General features: G+C 38.1%; 1 protein-coding gene across 4 annotated transcripts in view; it reads right to left on the bottom strand.

Moving 5' to 3' along the window:
- Ccnb3 (cyclin B3) overlaps positions 1-20,244 on the bottom strand; it is a 64,887-nt gene extending 44,643 nt beyond the window's left edge. For 3 of the 4 annotated variants that reach the window (XR_010061199.1, XR_010061200.1, NM_001401153.1), the window contains exons 1-3: positions 20,150-20,244; positions 11,971-12,092; positions 2,084-2,164 (exon numbers count right to left, since the gene is read on the bottom strand). Coding sequence is in view for 2 of the 4 variants with exons in the window: in NM_001401153.1 (NP_001388082.1) it covers positions 2,084-2,164; positions 11,971-12,054 (165 nt within the window). In the remaining 2 variants the exon portion in view is untranslated. The remainder of the gene's footprint in view (positions 1-2,083; positions 2,165-11,970; positions 12,093-20,149) is intronic. The other variant, XM_063280057.1, reaches the window with a different exon arrangement.
- Positions 20,245-20,740: the final 496 nt, after the last annotated feature.

Here is a 20,740-nt window from a genome sequence, read left to right as displayed (position 1 = left end):
TGGATATTATCCCCAAAGCTCAAATTACCCAAGATACCATCCACAGACCACATGAAGCTCTCAAGAAGGACAACCAAAGTACAAATCCTTCAGTCCTTCTTAAATGGAGGAACAAAAAATCTTAATAGGAGGAAATATGGAGACAAATTTTGGTCCAGAAACTGAAGGAATGGCCATTCAGAGACTGCCCCACCTGAAGTATCCATAAAGACACGAAACCCAGACAATATTGAGGATGCCAAGAAGTACATGCTGACAGGAGCCTGATATAGCTGTCTCCTTACAGGCTCTGCCAGGGCATGACAAATACAGAGGTGAATGGTAGCAGCCAACCACTGAACTGAGAACGGGGTCCCCATTGGAGGAGTTAGAGAAAGGATTGAAGGAGCTGAAGGGGTTTGCAACCCCATAAGAACAACAATACCAACCAACCAGAACTCCCAGAAACTAAACCACTATCCAAAAAGTACACATGGACAGACCCATGGCCTCAGCTGCATATGTAACAGAGGATGACCTTGTTGGGCACCAATGGGCAGAGAGGCCCTTGGTTCTGCCAAGGCCTGAACCCCCAGCATAAGTGAATTTCAGGGTGTGAAGGTGGGAAAGGGGATGGGTTGATAGGTGGGGAACATTCCCATAGAAGGGGAGGAGAGATGGGATAGGGGGTTTATGGACAGAGAAAACAAGAAAGGGGATAACATTTAAAATAAAAATAAGTAAAAACATATCCAATAAAACCATGGCAAATTTGCACATAAAAAAGATAATGAAGACATAAAGTTAATGTTCAGTCACCTTATGCATGATCAAACTCTTTAATGTGCTCAGAACACATTTGTAGTCATGCTAAGTAAAGTATAATTTGTTTATAAGTACAAACTTGGAGGGAGAAACAAGTCTTATTTCCCATTATATAGTCTTCTGTATATATTCTCAAAGTTAAGCCTGAAGCAATAAGTGAAAGCACATTATAAATACATTTAAAGTTTGGTTAATATAGATGATATCCCTCAAACCCCTCGCAGATCTTCTGAATGTGGTATATAAGGTATTTTACTAAAGGGGGAGCAGAAAAGATCACAAAATCTTCCCATGATAGGCAGAAATACCTGCTTCTGGTTGCAGTCTTGAAGCTATTTTCAAAGAAAATAGAACATTAATGTGCTCCGCCTAAGCTACACGAGTCACTAGATGAACTATACCTCAGCACACCTGCCACCAGGACACTGTCCAAACTGTGGACAGGCAAGGTACTGGAGAGTCAACTGTCTTTTGCCTAGCAAGGTAGGTCAGTACCTCAAGAGCCTCATCCACAGGAAAATTCCTTAGGTTTTCTGGGCCTAGTGACTGAAAACCAAGGATGCCCTTGGATCTTAGCTCCCAACCAAACCATCAAGATTACCATGGAGGAGCCTATGGTAGCTGTTCAGTTAGTGAGCAAGACCTTCATTTTTAATTGATAATAGAGGTTACTTGGTTCCTACTTCCACTTACTCCAGTAAAATTTATCCTTCTCAGATCTCTGTGATGGGGGTTGATTGTTAACCCCACCAGCCTAGGGCTATAGATCCTCTCCTCTAAAATTTGATGCATACAAGAGGTAGTTTTGATTGTCACTATGACCAGGATAATTATAGATTTTAAATCCTGAGAGACAGAGGTAATGGGTGAGTTTAATCCTATAGAAAAGAAAAATTGTCTTTCCATAAACTCCCATAGTGCTTGAATTGAAAATGTTACCCTGGATTATAATTATCCTATCATAATTCATTTCCAAATCCTATGGAGCTATTTTTGTATTTTAGGTAAATATAATCTCCCATAGTTTTATAGTTATTTAAAAGTCCATATACTAGTCACTGTTAATTGGTTCCACAGAACACATAAATTGACCCAAATGGTATATGCCAGTAAAAAGAGCTTCTAATTTATGATATTGTATCACTGATTTCAATAAATTCTGCTGTCAGCATTCAGAGGGAGAGTCAGGGGCTGCTGGTAAACTGGAAAAATCCCTCAAGGCAAAGAACATCTAAGGCCTCTATAAAACTACAGAAAAGAACAGGGTTAGCATACTCACATTAGTAACATCTTCAAATGCTGATCTCTTTTTGATTGTGCCTTGGGATGAAGCTGATGCTGTATGGTTACTCTTTCCAATCTATAAAAATCAAAATCAAATGAGCATTGACAATTATAAACAGCCCCCTTATGAACTTTAGGTCACATTCAGGGTATGGATAAACTCCATCATGTCCAAGTAACTGGAATATATGTATATAATATATATATGTATATGTGTATATATATATATATATATGTGTGTGTGTGTGTGTGTGTGTGTGTGTGTGTGTGTGTGTGTGTGTGTGTGTGTTATCCAGAGATGTTTACAGTCGCTGAAGAATATAGTCATTGACAACAGGGACATAAAGAGATTACATGGACTTCATTAAACAAAATTCAAAATGAGTAAACCAGCTTGGTAAAACTGATTTATTTTCTTCTCATAGTTATGCGTATACTATCCAGGATTAAATAACATGAGTAGTGAGTCTTTCTATAGGAATACCTACAAGTAAGTTAGTTAAAAAACACAAGGAATTAAGTGTTATAATAAGTGAACTTTAATACATATTCAATAGGGACAAACCTAGGTACTAGTCCAGATTCAGATCAATTTTTTTAAAAAAAATATTGACCTTGAAAGAGTCACTTAATTTACAAGATTCTAATTTTCTCATCAGTAAAACTGGAATGATAACCTACCTTACAGAGCCTTTATGGATTACAAAGGAGACTATACGTTCAAGTGTTTTGTTGTAACTGTGCTAAAGATTGAACCCAGAGTCTTGCACAGCCTAAGCAATTTTTTCAGTCTATATAAATTGCAAATGAAAAGAAAAAGTTCTTTAAAACTATAGTCCTGAATGCTTGCAAACATCACATGAAAAAATTTATTTTAAGAAAATAATTTGAGCTCCCTGCACCCAAATCCCATGGGAGAGAGAGCTAGACCTTCAGAGGGGCAGACATGTCTGGGAAACCAAAGGAGACTACTCTCTGCCCACATTTCTGACTCTAGAGGAAAACACCTAGTGCCATCAGGGACCCAGAAGTAAGGGCAGGCCCTTCTGGTTGCTGCCCTCACGGAGAGCTGAAACCCAGCCCTGAGAAGCGACTTCAGGCCCGAGACCAGAGGTAAGACGAACTTTTCTGCTCCAAGTGACCTGCCTGGTGGACTCAGGACACGCAAAGGCAAAATTCCTCTGGGACCGGACACTTCCAGTTTTTAGCTGATACCCGAACCTGGCTGGTCTCAGCCCACAGGTTCCTGCTCCCAAACCCCGTTGGAGAGATAGCTGACTGCCCAGACGTGTGGGCAATCCTGAGACGGCAGGGCAGGAGAGACCACCACTTCTGCACATCTTTGCCCACATCACTGGCCCAAGAGGAAACTGTATAGGGCCTCTGAGCATAGGAAGATAGGGGCAGACAAGCTGCAGGAGCCCTGCGGTACAGACTGCACCCGGATCTGAACAGATCCAGTCAAAGAGCTCCCTGCACCCAAATCCTGTGGGAGGGAGAGCTAGACCTTCAGAGGGGCAGACACGCCTGGAAAGCGAGAGGAGACTACTCTCCGCCCACATTTCTGACTCCAGAAGAAACACCTAGCGACATCAGGGCCACCAGTGCACAGGGACCCAGGAGTAGGGGCAGAGCCCTTCTATTACCCACCCACAGGGACAGCTGAAAGCCAGTGGACAGGAATAACTACACGCCTGAAAGCAAAACACTCTGTTCCCATAACTGGCTGAAAGAAAACAGGAAAACAGGTCTACAGCACTCCTGACACACAGGCCTATAGGACGGTCGAGCCACTGTGAGAAATAGCAAAAGAAGGTAACACCAGAGATAACCTGATGGTGAGAGGCAAGCACAGGAACCCAAGCAACGGAAACCAAGACTACATGGCATCATCGGAGCCCACTTCTCCCACCAAAGCAAACACTGAATATCCAAACACACCAGAAAAGCAAGATCTAGATTTAAAATCACATTTGATCATGATGCTGGAGGACTTCAAGAAAGACATAAAGAACTCCCTTAGAGAAATGCAGGAAAATACAAGTAAACAAGTAGAAGCCCTTAGAGAGGAAACACAAAAATCCCTGAAAGAATTACAGGAAAACACAATCAAACAGGTGAAGGAATTGAAAAATGGAAATGCAAACAATAAAGAAAGCACAAAGAGAGACAACACTGGATAGAGACAAGGAGCTGTACATACAAGCATCACCAACAGAATACAAGAGATAGAAGATAGCAGAAGATTCCATAGAAATCATCAACACAAGTGTCAAAGATAATGGAAAATGGAAAAAGCTACTGGCCCAAAACATAGAGGAAACCCAGGACTCAATGAGAAGATCAAACCTAAGGATAATAGGTATAGAAGAGAGTGAAGACTCCCAGCTCAAAGGACCAGTAAATATCTTCAACAAAATCATAGAAGAAAACTTCTCTAACCTAAAGAAAGAGATACCCATAGGCATACAAGAAGCCTACAGAACTCCAAATAGATTGGACCAGAAAAGAAACACCTCCCGTCACATAATAGTCAAAACGCCAAACGCACAAAATAAAGAAAGAATATTAAAAGCAGTAAGGGAAAAAGGTCAAGTAACATATGAAGGCAGACCTATCAGAATTACACCAGACTTCTCACCAAAGACTATGAAAGCCAGAAGATCCTGGACAGATGTCATACAGACCCTAAGAGAACACAAATGCCAGCCCAAGTTACTATATCCAGCAAAACTCTCAATTAACATAGAGGGAGAAACCAAGATATTCCATGACAAAACCAAATTTACACAATATCTTTCTATAAATCCAGCACTACAAAGGATAATAAATTGTAAAGCCCAACATGAGGAGACAAACTACACCCTAGAAAAAGCAATAAACTAATCGTTTTGCAACACAACAAAGAGAAGACAAGTACACAAACATAATCTCACCTCCAAATACGAAGATAATAGGAAGCAACAATCACTATTCCTTAATATCTCTCAACATCAATGGACTCAATTCCCCAATAAAAAGACACAGATTAACAAATTAGATACAAAATGAGGATCCAGCATTTTGCTGCCTACAGGAAACACACCTCAGAAAAAAAAGACAGACACTACCTCAGAGTGAAAGGCTGGAAAACAACTTTCCAAGCAAATGGTCTGAAGAAGCAAGATGGAGTAGCCATTCTAATATCAAATAAAAGTGATTTTCAACCAAAAGTCATCAAAAAAGATAAGGAAGGACACTTCATTTTCATCAAAGGAAAAATCCACCAAGATGAACTCTCAATCCTAAATATCTATGCCCCAAATACAAGGCCACCTACATACATAAAAAAAACCTTACTAAAGCTCAAAGCACACATTGCACCTCCCACAATAATAGTAGGAGATTTCAACACCCCACTCTCATCAATGGACAGATCATGGAAACAGAAATTAAACAGAGACATAGACAGACTAACAAAAATTATGAACGGAATGGATTTAACAGATATTTATAGAACATTCTATCCAAAAACAAAAGGATATACCTTCTTCTCACCACCTCATGGTACTTTCTCCAAAACTGACCACATAATCGGGCACAAAACAGGCCTCAACAGATACAGAAAGATAGAAATAATCCCATGTGTCCTATCAGATCACCACGGGCTAAAGCTTATCTTCAATAACAATAAGAAAAGAACGCCCACATATACATGGAAGTTGAACAATGCTCCACTCAATAATAACCCGGTCAAGGAAGAAATAAAGAAAGAAATTAAAGACTTTTTAGAATTTAATGAAAATGAAGGTACAACATACCCAAACTTATGAGACACAATGAAAGCTGTGCTAAGAGGAAAATTCATAGCTCTGAGTGCCTGCAGAAAGAAACAGGAGAGAGCATAAATCAGCAGCTTCACAACAAACCTAAAAGCTCTAGAACAAAAAAGAACCAAATACACCCAGGAGGAGAAGAAGGCAGGAAATAATCAAACTCAGGGCTGAAATCAACCAAGTAGAAAGAAAAAGGACCATAGAAAGAATCAACAGAACCAAAAGTTGGTTCTTTGAGAAAATCAACAAGATAAATAAACCCTTAGCCAGACTAACCAGAGGACACAGAGATTGTGTTCAAATTAACAAAATCAGAAATGAAAAAGGAGACATAACAACAGAATCAGAGGAAATTCAAAAACTCATCAGATCCTACTACAAAAGCCTATATTCAACAAAACTTGAAAATCTGCAGGAAATGGACAATTTCCTAGACAGATACTAGGTACCAAAGTTAAATCAGGAACAGATAAACCTTTTAAACATCCCCATAACCCCTAAAAATAATAGAAGCAGTCATTAAAAGTCTCCCAACCAAAAAGAACCCAGTTCCAGATGGGTTCAGTGCAGAATTCTATCAGACCTTCATAGAAGACTTCATACCAATATTATCCAAACTATTCCACAAAATTGAAACAGATGGATCACTACCGAATTCCTTCTATGAAGCCACAATTACTCTTATACCTAAACCACACAAAGACCCAACAAAGAAAGAGAACTTCAGACCAATTTCCCTTATGAATATCGACGCAAAAATACTCAATAAAATTCTTGCAAACCGAATCCAAGAGCACATCAAAACAATCATCCATCATGATTAAGAAGGCTTCATCCCAGATGTGCAGGGATGGTTTAATATACAGAAAACCATCAACGTAAACCACTATATAAATGGACTGAAAGATAAAAACCACAAGGTCATTTCATTAGATGCTGAGAAAGCATTTGACAAAATTCAACACCCCTTCATGATAAAAGTCCTGGAAAAAACAGGAATTCAAGGCCCATAGTTAAACATAATAAAAGCCATATACAGCAAACCAGTAGCTAACATTAAACTAAATGGAGAGAAACTTGGAGCAATCCCACTAACATCAGGGACTAGACAAGACTGCACACTCTCTCCCTACTAATTCAATATAGTTCTCGAAATCCTAACCAGAGCAATCAGACTACAAAAGAAGACCAAAGGGATATAGTTTGGAAAGGAAGAAGTAAAAATATCACTATTTGCAGACGATATGTAGTATATTTAAGTGATCTCAAAAGTTCCACCAGAGAACTACTAACCCTGATAAACACATTCAGCAAAGAGGCTGGGTATAAAATTAACTCAAATAAATCAGTAGCCTTCCTCTACACAAAAGAGAAACAAGCCGAGAAAGAAACTAGGGAAATGACACCCTTAGTAATAGTCCCAAATAATATAAAATACCTCAGTGTGACTTTAACCAGGCAAGTGAAAAATCTGTATGATAAGAACTTCAAGCCTCTGAAGAAAGAAACTGAAGATCTCAGAAGATGGAAAGATCCTCCATGCTCATGGATTGGCAGGATTAATATAGTAAAAATGGCCATTTTACCAAAAGAAATCTACAGATTCAATACAATCCCCATCAAAATTCCAATCCAATTCTTCAGAGAGTTAGACAGAACAATTTGCAAATTCATCTGGAATAACAAAAAACCCAGGATAGCTAAAACTATCCTCAACAATAAAAGGACTTCTGGGGGAATCACTATCCCTGAATTCAAGCAGTATTCCAGAGCAATAGTGATAAAAACTGCATGGTATTGGTACAGAGACAGACAGATAGAACAGTGGAATTGAAATGAAGACCCAGAAATGAACCCACACATCTATGGTCACTTGGTTTTTGACAAAGGAGCCAAAACCATCCAATGGAGAAAAGATAGCATTTTCAGCAAATGGTGCTGGTTCAACTGGAGGTCAGCATGTAGAAGGATGCAGATCGATCCATTCTTATCACCCTGTACAAAGCTTAAGTCCAAGTGGATCAGGGACCTCCACATCAAACCTGATACACTCAAACTAATAGAAGAAAAAGTGGGGAAGAATCTCAAACACATGGGTACTGGAGAAAACTTCCTGAATAAAACACCAATGGCTTATGCTCTAAGATCAAGAATCGACAAATGGGATCTCATAAAACTACAAAGCTTCTGTAAGGCAAAGGACACTGTGGTTAGGACAAAACGGCAACCAACAGATTGGGAAAAGATCTTTACCAATCCTACAACTGATAGAGAGCTTATATCCAAAATATACAAAGAACTCAAGAAGTCAGCCTGGAAGGAAACAAATAACCCTATTAAAAATGGGGTTCAGAGCTAAAGAAAGAATTCACAGCTGAGGAATGCCAAATGGCTGAGAAGCACATAAAGAAATCTTCAACCTCTTTAGTCATAAGGGAAATGCAAATCAAAACAACCCTGAGATTTCACCTCACACCAGTCAGAATGGCTAAGATTAAAAACTCCAGTGACATCAGATGCTTGTGAGGATGTGGAGAAAGAGGAACACTCCTCCATTGTTGGTGGGATTGCAGACTGGTTCAACCATTCTGGAAATCAGTCTGGAGGTTTCTCAGATAATTGGACATTGCACTACCTGAGGACCCAGCTAACTCCCGAGCATATACCCAAAAGGTGCTCCAACATATAACAAAGACACATGCTCCATTATGTTCATAGCAGCCTTATTTATAATAGACAGAAGCTGGAAAGAACCCAGATGCCCTTCAACAGAGGAATGGATACAGAAAATGTGGTACATCTACACAATGGAGTACTACTCAGCTATCAAAAACAATGACTTCATGAAATTCATTTGCAAATGGATGGAACTGGAAAATATCATTCTGAGTGAGCTAACCCAATCACAGACAAACACACATGGTATGCACTCATTGATAAGTGAATATTAGCCCAAATGCTCAAACTACCCTAGATGCACAGAACACATGAAACTCAAGAAGGATGACCAAAATGCAAATGCTTCACTCCTTCTTTAAAAAGGGGAACAAGAATACCCTTGGCAGGGAATAGGGGGGTAAATTTAGAACAGAGGGTGAAGGAAGAACCCCCATTCAGAGCCTGCCCCACATGTGGCCCATACATATACAGTCACCAAACTAGATAAGATGGATGAAGCAAAGAAGTGCAGGCCGACAGGAACCGGATGTAGATCTCTCCTGAGAGACACAGCCAGAATACAGCAAATACATAGGCGAATGCCAGCAGCAAACCACTGAACTGAGAACGGGACCCCCGTTGAAGGAATCAGAGAAAGGACTGAAAGAGCTTGAAGGGGCTTTAGACCCCATATGAACAACAATGCCAGCCAACCAGAGCTTCCACGGACTAAGCCACTACCCAAAGGCTATCCATGGACTGACCCTGGGCTCCAACTGCATAGGTATCAATGTATAGCCTAGTAAGGACACCGGTGGAAGGGGAAGTCCTTGGTCCTGCCAAGGCTGGACCCCCAGTTAACAGGATTCTTGGGGGCAGGATGGTAATGGGGGGAGGATGGTGAGGGGAACACCCATATAGAAGTGGAGGGGGAGGGGTTAGGGGGATGTTTACATGGAACCTGGGAAAGGGAATAACATTTGAAATGTAAATAAGAAATACCCAATTTAATAAAGATGAAACAAAAAGCCTAGCTTTAGTTTCCTTATTGATTACTAATAAGGACCTTACCAAAAATAACAACGAAATAAATTAAACCAAACGAACAAAGAGAAAACAAAACCCACCATAATGGTTTCTATATGTAGTCTTCTATATGTAGTCTGTGAATATTTATTGAAATAATATTTAAACATTATTTGTAAATTCTAGTATTGTATCAATTATAATTTTATTGTGATTATACATACTCTCACATAGGATGATTCCCTTGTGATTAAATCAAATAAATATCATAAACATGGAAAAATAGCAAATAGTTTGTTAATACAGATTATCTCTAACATTATTTGATATGTGAGACTCATGGTGGAGAAGATAAGTGATCAAGGAGAGAAGGAAACCACATCCTGGAAGCAATGAAGATTTTCTTTCTGGGTACTGTAGATGCCTTAACCTACTCCCAAGTGACTAAGACTATCTCTATGGAGTTAGAAGTTAAGAAATTACTATAGTGGCAATTTTTTTACATTTTACCAGTTTCTATTTGGTGAATATCTATTAATTCTCGGATTTCTCTTTTCTAATTCTAAGAAAAAACTCTGCCTTACGTATATAAGAAAGCTCTTAAAATTGTTAAGCAGATCACTAGGATATGACCACTAGTTTTGTGTTAACTACATCACTAACAGTATATGACACAGTTAGTGCTCGAAAACTTGTATTCATGATGCAATACACCATTGAGGCAAAAGACAGTGATTCTAAGTATGATTTCCCATTCTATTTCAGCTTTAACAACCCTATTCATCTTTATCTTATGTGTAATAATCCTAGAGAAATAATTAACATAATAAAACATCACTTTCAAACAAGCTAAAAACAGTTTGTCTTCTAATTCTCACTTGACATTACTGTTAAAAATAATCTCCTCAATAACAAATTAACAGTAAAAACAGAACTCAATAAAACTTATACTTACAAAATGTGCCCAAAGAAAGTTGGGATTGGAAAAACAATAGCCAGGAAAGCAAACTTACAGTCAGAACATTCAAACTACAGTCAGAATATTTGATACAAAGAAAAGCTCAATTAATGTATGAAATCATTCTTGATAAATTCACATGGGAAAATGTCTGATTCTCTCCTTGAAAATCATTTTACTAAGACAAAGTAAAAATTAATAGAAAATTATTATCTGCATATAAAAATGTCTGCAGTGCTGCAATACTATCAAAAAAAATTAGTCTGTACCCAAATCCTGTGGGGGAGAGAGATGGACTTTCAGAAGTGGGGACAATCCTGAGACCTCAGAGGACACAACTACTTCTGGCCACATTTCTGACCCAAGAGGAACCCGCCTAGTGCCCTCTGTGCCCTCTGAGCACAGAAAACTAGGAACAGTCAGGGGCAGGACCTTTCCAGTTTCTGCTTGTGCCAGAAACTGAAGGCCAGCCTCCAAGAGTGCCTACACACCTGAGAGCAGAGGTAAGACTAACTCTTCTGCTCCAAGTGACCTGCCTAGAGGCTTCAGGTGACACAAAACAAGGAGCAGTTTGTAGTAGAATTACAGGCAAGCTACCATGTCCACTCAGACTTTTATGCAGATGCAAGGAATTCGAAGTAATCTGTATGTTTGCACTGCAGCTGCTTTAACCACTGAGCAACCTCTTTGACCCTTGTATGCCTGCAGTTTGACTGTAAACTCCATTATTTGAGATTAGGAATGGAATTTTCCACTTGCAGAATCAGGTCAGCACTGGAAGGTTTCAGAATTTGAAAAATGTAAATATTTATTTTTCAAATTAGGGATACTCTGTCTGAATATTCAAAAATATAATATTTTCCTGACACAATGTACTACTAAGAATTTACTACAGCTACCTGGTAAGATACTTGGAGCTTCTAAAGGGATATAAAAAGTATAAACATGGGGTTGGGGATTTAGCTCAGCGGTAGAGCGCTTGCCTAAGAAGCACAAGGCCCTGGGTTCGGTCCCCAGCTCCGAAAAAAAAAGAACCAAAAAAAAAAAAAAGTATAAACATGATCATTAATGAGAACTCAACATTGTTTGGCTTTGAAAGATGTGAAAAACGACATTTATTTCATTCATATGTATTTAAATATGAGTAGAATTCATAATTTTTGCTTAATTTACTTTGTGAAGACAAATTGGATAGAACCTAAGGCCTTGCATATGTTAGGTAAGAGCTCATCTCTGAACCAAATCTTCAATTTCTAGGTCCATGTTCCAACCTGCTAGTACTCTTCAACTACAAGAGTTGCTAGAAATTCCCACCTTCTCAGATTAATACAGACATCATAAAAGATTCAGAGGTACAAATAAGCACTAAACCAATGCATAGAGACTATGTGAGATACTACTGGAAGAGATAATTTGCTTTTTAACCTTTTCAGATTGCTGCTCCTCTCTGGGTGTGATCTTGATTGACTGAGGCTTCTCAGTCTCTAGTTTGGATCTTTTGGGTAACATCTTTATGCAGATTCAACAGTGCTTCCTCCGTGGCAGAACTGTAATCAGAAAGAAATGCTTTAAAATATCATTCACCAGAAGTATCCCAAATTTTTTAGACATTCTCAAGAAAACTTATTCTATCACATCTCTAGAAAAATGTGTACCTTAAGAATGAGTAGATCTAAACACAGAACTTCATTCTACCATAGTTAACCCTGAGAAAAATGACTTAAATGGCATAGGCTTCAGCTACGTCACCTATAGAGCAGAAGTAAATATACCTGTCTTTATCTAGAGTCTGTTAATTAGCTAAGGCAAGCCACCCTCTATAAGGGCTAAGGCTGTGGTCCTGTACACACAAATTTACATAACAGTTATGCACTGAAACCATCAAATATATGACAGCTCATATAGACTGGCTTGTGGACTTCATATATTTTGAGTCCTGATCACAAAAATTATGACACTATACAAAAATATAGGATGACTACATGCAGTCATGTATGCATGACAGGCAAGACTGGTACCTAAAGCTGGCATTCAATTAGAAAATATTATACTCTAGATCTATATCTAAGTACCTTATCTAGATACCAAGGTAAGAAAGTCAATAGTAAAGAGTAGAAGGAAATGAATTATTGAAAGTAATTCATGATAAAAATTTAATAGTGAACACATCTCTTAGAAGAGTTCTAGCTTTGCCAATCACAGTATAGGTTTAGTTTATATTCTAGAAGGTTCTTTCAGTTTTTGAATCCTCAATAGTTATGATATATACATATATACCTTACAAGCAGCTACATTACATTAAATGTAATCATTGATTTGCTATATAAGAGATCCTTTCAACTCTGATGGAGCTGCCCTCCCAAACCCACTCACATCCAATTTCCATTTTATAGCGCCAAATAAATTCAGTGAATGACTATCCCAAATAAAATATTAAGCAACACAGATTACCAAGTGTTTTCTAAAGCACTATAAAGCCTTTCTCAAGAACATTTCAAAGAATTGAAAGGGTGCAGTGGGAAGAGGTAGAACAAGCACAGGTTTTAGAGTTTGAAATATCAGGCTTCTAAGTCAGCTAACTTTACCATCTCTGAGTCTCAAGGAACCTCATTTGCAAAACCACTATAATGCCACTAACATAAATAAGAGTCATGCAGCGCAAATATAAATCCGTATATACAAGGTATACACGGTAGGTGCTCAATATGTGTTAAATCCCACTCTCCTCCCAAATCTAAAGCAATTTTTAAAAAATTTCATTGTCCCAAAACTTGGCCAAGCAGCAATGAAGTTAGATTGGACGCACCTATCTTTTAGCATGTTATATGAAATCATTTATACCACTATCGTTATTCTTATTTCAAATCCATTTCTATGGCTTACCAGATGTTAGGAAACATTTACCTTTACCCTTTAAAGTGAAAGATGAAATGTGGGGTCAGGGGACTAAAACAGTCTCCGTTGATGACTGAAGATTAAACCCCCAGAGAAAATAAAACTATGCAGCTGATGGCTACGCTCATTATCCAGAATGCAAAGCATCTCCTTTGCAGGATACATACACCAACTTAGGCAAACTAATATCCCAGCCACCAGGGACAGACAGAGGAGAAAGGGGGACTGCAGCTCCCTAAAACATTCTTTTATAAATGGATGCTTTGGGGGCTGGGGAAACGGTTCCGTGGGTAAAGGCCTTGCTCTGCAAGCATGAGGACCTGAGTTTGAATCCACATCACTCATATAAAAGACTTTCATAACAGTACATGCCTATAACCCCAGAACTAGAAGAGGAAAGTGCAGACAGATGGATCCCTCACACTCCTTGGCCATCCAGTCTAAACAGTCTGTGAGTCCCAAGTTCAGTGAGATACCTTGTTTCAAAAAGGAAAGTGGAGATCAATTAAGGAAGGCACTTGGATCTCTCTCTCTCCCTCCCTCCCTCCCTCCTTCCCTCCCTCCCTCTCTCCCTCCCCCCCCACTATATATATCCATTTCTCCCTCCCCACCCTCTGTGTGTATGTGTATGTGGGTAAAGAAAGAAAATAAAAACCATGAAAGGATATTCTTGATTTCTACCACCTGCAAACCCTTACAGAAAAGGATACTTTCTTCCTTCCTGATTTCCCATCTCCCTAATTTTATGCTGATAATCATGGGATTCTCTCTACTGTGCCTTCTAACCCACACCAAGGTAGCAGAGTGAAAATCTGATCGAAACAGACAAGAAGGATGAGTAACAATATCATTTTATATCAAAGATAGTTGCACGCAGCAGAACCCTGGAAAGAAAGCTCAGCCCAGTGTCAGTGAAAAACTGCACTGGGGTAAATAAATGCTTAGTGTTTAACTCCGATCCTGTCAGAAGTTGTTTTGATGACACTGGGCAATCTAAACCTTAATTTTCTGACTAATAAAACAAGGCGACAGGACCACAGCTGCCTCCATATTATACGATTAAATAATAACATGCAGCATTACCAACACCTGAGAGTTTTAGAAAAACCCCAGCATGCAACCAAACATCTGCAAGTAATGTGTATGCATTTTAAAGTTTTTAAAGAGGCTCTGTTCTGCCCTCCCCTGGACTGTTTAGCTTCAAAGACTCTAAGTCAACCTTAGCAGAAGCTATCCCTAGGAAAACCAGAGTTGAAGAAGGCTGAAGATGAGTCAGTGGAAATAAAAGGGATAACAAGAGAGAAGATAAGTTTCTACACTTGAATCTGTAGTTCAAAAAACATTTTCAAGTAGCATTCTCTGTCTTAGAAATACAGCAGACCTCACAGCACGTTTACAAGAAACCAATTGTGTATAGTTTCACTGTGAAAGTACTCTGCTGTGGCCATGTACACCGGATTATCCATTTGAAAGCAGGAACCCACTCTCATTAGCTTTTCTATCTCATCTCCCAGGAAACACTCTCTGCTCACCTTTGTGCAGGCTTCACTCCAAGGTGGTTTAGCTGACAAAAGAAAACCAATGTTTCCTTACAGAAACACTGTGCCTCCCAGCAAGGGAAGACAGAGCGGAACAAGGAGAAGTGACCACCAAGGACCAACTAACAGGTGACAGTGCCAGACACTTGAGCTAACATTACAAACCAAAGGTAATCACACTGAGATTAAGGATAGAGCAAGAAAGTCCCAGAAAAAGAATAAAGCTAGGTGTCCTTACCAACCCAGTCTGTCTCAACCAATTCTGGGCTCTTTCTAACAAGGCCCACTAGAGTTTGCTCCAGTAGAAAGCACAGTGCTGATTGGTAGCAGATGTCAATCAGCATACCCAGCTACTATGATCCCCTGAAAACAAAAGGGAATGGGTATTTTTAAACTGGACTCCTGAGCTAGGGGACCTATCATTGAGTTGTGGTTTTGAGTTGGACTAGGCTTGGGGAGTAATGTGTCTCTATAAAGACACATGTTAATCCTCCTGGAGGATGTGGGGAGACAACTACTGAATAATGTCCTGCCATGCCAATCAAAACTATTAGCAACCCTTATAGAGTCCATAATTGAATGCTTAAAGCATTACAAATGGCCACAGGACATAAAGATTGGCCCCTAGTTTATGAATGAGCCCTTGAAGTGCAGAAAGCTGATAGAAATTAAGATGATTTTAGCCCCAGCTCTATGCTATTATGAAATTTTTGTTGCTCTAAATATTCGCCAAAAACATAGGGGCTTTTATTAATCCCATTTTAAAGATGATAAACCACAGCCCACTAACTACTCAATATCACAAAGCTACACTGAGGCACAGCGATTCTATACTACATTCTCCTTCATTTCATGTATTTACTAATTCAGTTGTTCAGCAAATTACAGAGCACAGGCTTTGTTCCTAAAACTAGAAAATATATAGAAGGAACTAACAAAAAAGTTTACAAAATGTATAACCTGCCTAACCCTCTGAGGAGGCAAAGAGAAAACATGAGATGCCAGGGATAAATCTAGGACTTTTCCTATGTACAGAAAGTACCACAGAACCACACCCCATGTATCTTCATAATCTCCCATCCATATGACCTCCTGCAAGCAGCTTCATTGTGGATAACTATGTCCCACAAGGATTAAAACTGAATGCTTTAGTCAAAAGAAGAAAGGGCTCACCAATCTAAAGCCAACATACAAATCACAAAAGGAGTAATTTAGGTATACCTGTTGCTTTCTAGTTCATCATAAAAAAAACAGTACTTTTTAAAATCATTTGGATTTTGACATATATAGCCTGAAATGGCTTCAAATTCAGGATTGGAATACCTCATTTTCTAAGTGCTGGGAGTATGGGCATGCATCACCATGATTGGCTGTTTGTAAAATTTAAAAGTTTATTTCCCCTTCATGCCTCAAGTTTATTTAACCTTCTCTCAAGGTAGAAACCATTTTTGGTTTTGAACACAGAGGAAAGAGGCGCTAGCCCTTAACTCCATCATTTGCCAGTATACCACCCCGAGGCACGCAGTGTGAACTGTCCTTTCTTTTCCTCCCTGTACCCTACATTAAAGAAAGTCCAGTAGAAAAAGTTATCTATCTCACATGAAATTATATTCCAGAGGGGTCCATAATTTAAATGTGAAAATGAACTATAGATTAATATGAGCCATAGTAAACTGTATTAAAATGAAACTATAGATTAAAATGAAAGAATATTTTTATAGCTTTAGAGAAAAATCTTAAACAACAAAGAATCCTCTTGATAGCTGCAAAGGAGAAATACCACCTTCCAAATGGGGGTCAAAATTTGTAAATGACAGTGGATTGTGCATCAGGAACCATTATACCAGAAGGAATAACACAATGCTTTCAAAGAACTAACTGTAGACATCTGCCAATTCAGAAATATATGTGCAGTGACAATACACTTTAGGGAGGAAAGGGGGAAAAATCAAGTGTTTCTCAGATTCTGGGAAATCAAGAGAATCTGTTACCAAGAATCTACAAACAGAATGTTCACAAAATAGCAAAACAAATAAACAAACAAATAAACATTTTTTAAAAGCCAATATAGAAAGCACTGGAACAGTGAGAAGAAAAACAATGGAAAGAGTAAAAAAATAACAGAAAAGCTAAAGAGATAGCTTGGTGGTTATGAATGCTTATTACTTTTGCAGAGGACCAGGGTTCAATTCCTAGTGTACACTCACATGACAACTCACAGCTGCCTGTAACTCAAATTCCAAGACATCTGACAATGAAAAAGAGGGAAATAATAGTCAAACTATAAAAAAGCTGGTACTTTTCAGAGATGAAACACTTGACAAGCTCTAGCAAGACAGACAAGGAAAAGAGAGAACTTAACAATATAAAAAAGACACAGAGGGAGGCTAAAAAGGTACATATTGCATACTTGAAACACATACATATACCATACACACTTAAAACAAATCTTAATAGATGGGAATAATATTCCACACAATAGTGACCAGAATCCAAACTTAAGAAAGTAGATCTTAGTGGCCCAGGGTGTGATAGCATATGCCTATAATCTCAGTCTTCATGCAGGCAGTTGAAGCAAGGTAGTTCAAAGCCAGCCTGAGCTACAAATGTAAACTGTGTCTCAAACCATAAAGGGGCGAGGGAGAGAAACAGAGGAGACAAAGGGAGAAAAAAATACCAGAAATAAAAGAACTACTTCAATTGTAGTGATGTTATTTTAGACATTTACATAGGATTAAATATAGAGAGAGTAATATAGACATTTGCAAATCTTAGATTTCAATTATATTTCAATAAAACTGTTTAAAATGAGGTATCAAACAGAGCACATCACTAAAGATCCTACTGACACTAAAAATAATCAGTAAATATTAATATCCAAAAAAGCTTGTCAACTTTAATAAATGAGCAATTCCTCAGGAATTGTAAATATCCAGAGCATACCCTATATGAAACAATTTGCGTGAACAGTTGCTAAAATATTTTAATTTTTTAAAGATTCAATGCATTTCTGCAGTGTTTACTATATCTACCCATATCTACCTCCATATCTGCCCATATTTACTTCCATCCAATTCTCCCTAGAACCCCTCTACCCCATATCTCTCCCAGTTCCACATTCTGCTCTTAATTTTTTATTATTAATAACTCGAGTCCAATTACTACTGTCCATGTGTTAATATTAGTTCTATGTTTATCAAAACAAACAAGAACAACAACAAAAACCTCACGAACTAAATGATACCAAAACCATCCAAACACAGCACGCACAGAGAAAATTGCAAGCCAACGTCACTCATTGAAGTAAAATACTTAACAGGTGCACATGGCTATAAATGCATAGCTTAAAAAATTAAAAATTTTAACTTATAAGTCCTCTAAAACTTAAATCTCAAAGCCCAGGTACTTTACCTGGAGAAATAAACCAAGCATTTCAACAGTATTTAACATCAGTTCTACACCTATCTCAAAACAACAACACAAAAAATTCAGGTGGCTATAGTCAACTCACTGATACAGAAACCAACAAAAGACAGCATAAAAAAAAACCAGCCAATGTCACTCATAATGTAGAAGCAAAATATTTAATATGTACACATGGATATAAGCCAACAATTAAAAAATTAAAATTTTAATTTATAATTCTTCCAAAAATTATTCTCCAGGTCCAGATATTTTACATGGAAAAATAAACTAAGCATTTAAAGAATATTTAACATTAGTTCTATTTCTTTCTCAAAAAAACAAAACGAAAAAAAAAACCTCAAGATACTAAAACCATCCAAAGACAGCCCATGAAAAGGAAATTAAAGGCCAATTCACTCATAATATACCAGCAGTATCTTTAAGAAGTTACTAACACAATTATTTTAGCAATATATAAAATATAGCATGAAAAATGAGTTTATCATAAGGATATAAGACCTATTCCAAAAACTAAATATACACAAACCAACACATATGTAGATAGGCTTTACAAAAACTACAGAAAAACAAATTATTAGAGTTAACAAGTTCAAGATTTTAGGATGTAAGCTCAATAGACAAATCAATTGGACTTCTTTCTATATCTTTACAAGGAATAATCTGAAAATGAAATTAAGAAAAATATTCTATTTACAATGCCATCATTAGGAATGAACTTAGCAAAAGAAGTCCATTCCAAGATCACCACAAATAATTACTAACAGTGTGCTAAATCCCATTACAAGGCTAAATAATCCGTGCCCTCACTGAGTCCATCTTTTAAAAAAAGAGAAAACTTATCAAATGCAATATATATAGGTTTCAGAATAGGAAATGCTAACAGAAGGGAATTACCAAATTGCCTTTTGAGGAACAACTTTTCAAATGTATGTGTTTTTTTTTTGTTTGTTTTTGGTTTTGTTTTTTTTTTTGTTTGTTTGTTTGGGTTTTTTTTGGGTTTTTTGGTTGGCTTTGTTTTTTGTTGTTGTTTTGGAGTTTTTTGTTTTGTTTTGTTTTGTTTTCAGAAAGCATTTTTCTAAAAGCTGCTATCCCAAGTAACCATATAAACCCATGGCCTCTGTTTGATTTGTGGACAATCTAGGGCTGACCGCTAACCTTCCAGTTGGACTCAAGCCAAGCCTGAGACCAAGCTGAGGGACATCCTCAGGCTCCCATGTTGTGGGGAGCCTGCACCAAAGTACTAAGGGAGCCTGAACAGCCTTCCCCTTAAAGGTTTGCTTTACAGCTAACAAAGGCACTATCTAGACTGAAAATAATAAAGCATTTAACACGAAATACTATTGCATATAATGACTTTTTTAAATGTTATTTTTTTCCCCTGTAGGATGTTCAAATGTGTTGGTTTAACAGAAAACTGTCCAGATTAAGTAGCTAATTCTGTCAACCAAATTTCCTCTGGCATCTTGACCCCTGTTACCAAATATAAATGTGTGAGGCAAAAAACATTTTAACAGACAAGAAAACGAGTATTTTTACCAAGCTAAAGATCTATAGACGATTAGAACAAAAGCTAGAACACTGGAAACGTTCCAATCTATGAAAAAAAAAAAAAAAAAAAAAAAAAACAACCTCCTCCCCCCCCCCAAAGAAAATCCCCCAAACCGTTTCCAAACAACAATGACAACGACAACAACTGACATTAAATAAAAAACAGGGTGGGGGCTACTGAGAAAAGGAGCTCTAACCAACTTTTAACCGCCTCAGTGACAGCATAACGGCCTCACAGCATAACGGCCTCACAGCATAACCGCCTCAGCGTGTGACCTTCTGGTAACTGCCGCCTGCCGGAAAAGGCGCGAAGAAAACTGCCGCGGACCCTACCATTTCCACCAGCAGGGGGAGATACAGAATCAGTGCTTCCATCAGTTGGACGTTAAACCAAGTGATAGAGTAAAATAAAAATCATAGTAGGGAGTATTTTGTCAAATTATTTCTTGTCTAAATCTCCAGAGTCTAAAAAATAAAAGACTTACAAATCTCTGCGCCCACCAGCACACCCCTCCCAAACGCAACACAATGGAAGTGGCCAGCAACAGACACGCCCCCTCACCTGTTGATTCCCGCCAATGGTGCGCGCCAACTGCCTAGCGCGTCAACTGCTTAGCGCGCCAGCCCTCAGTTTATAAAATGGAGGTTGGGCCTCTGGTGACGTAATTCCAGTAGCGAAGTGGATTCAAATATCAAAACTACTACAACATGGACATTTTGGAATAAAATAATAGTTGTTTTAACTAAAAATTACAAAGAACAAATTGTAGTATTATCTTGAACAATAA

Source organism: Rattus norvegicus, chromosome X (genome assembly GCF_036323735.1).
Source record: "Rattus norvegicus strain BN/NHsdMcwi chromosome X, GRCr8, whole genome shotgun sequence".
NCBI classification, from domain to species: Eukaryota; Metazoa; Chordata; class Mammalia; order Rodentia; family Muridae; genus Rattus; species Rattus norvegicus.
The sequence above is the reverse complement of the archived record's forward strand: the minus strand, read 5'-3'. Positions and strand labels throughout refer to the sequence as shown.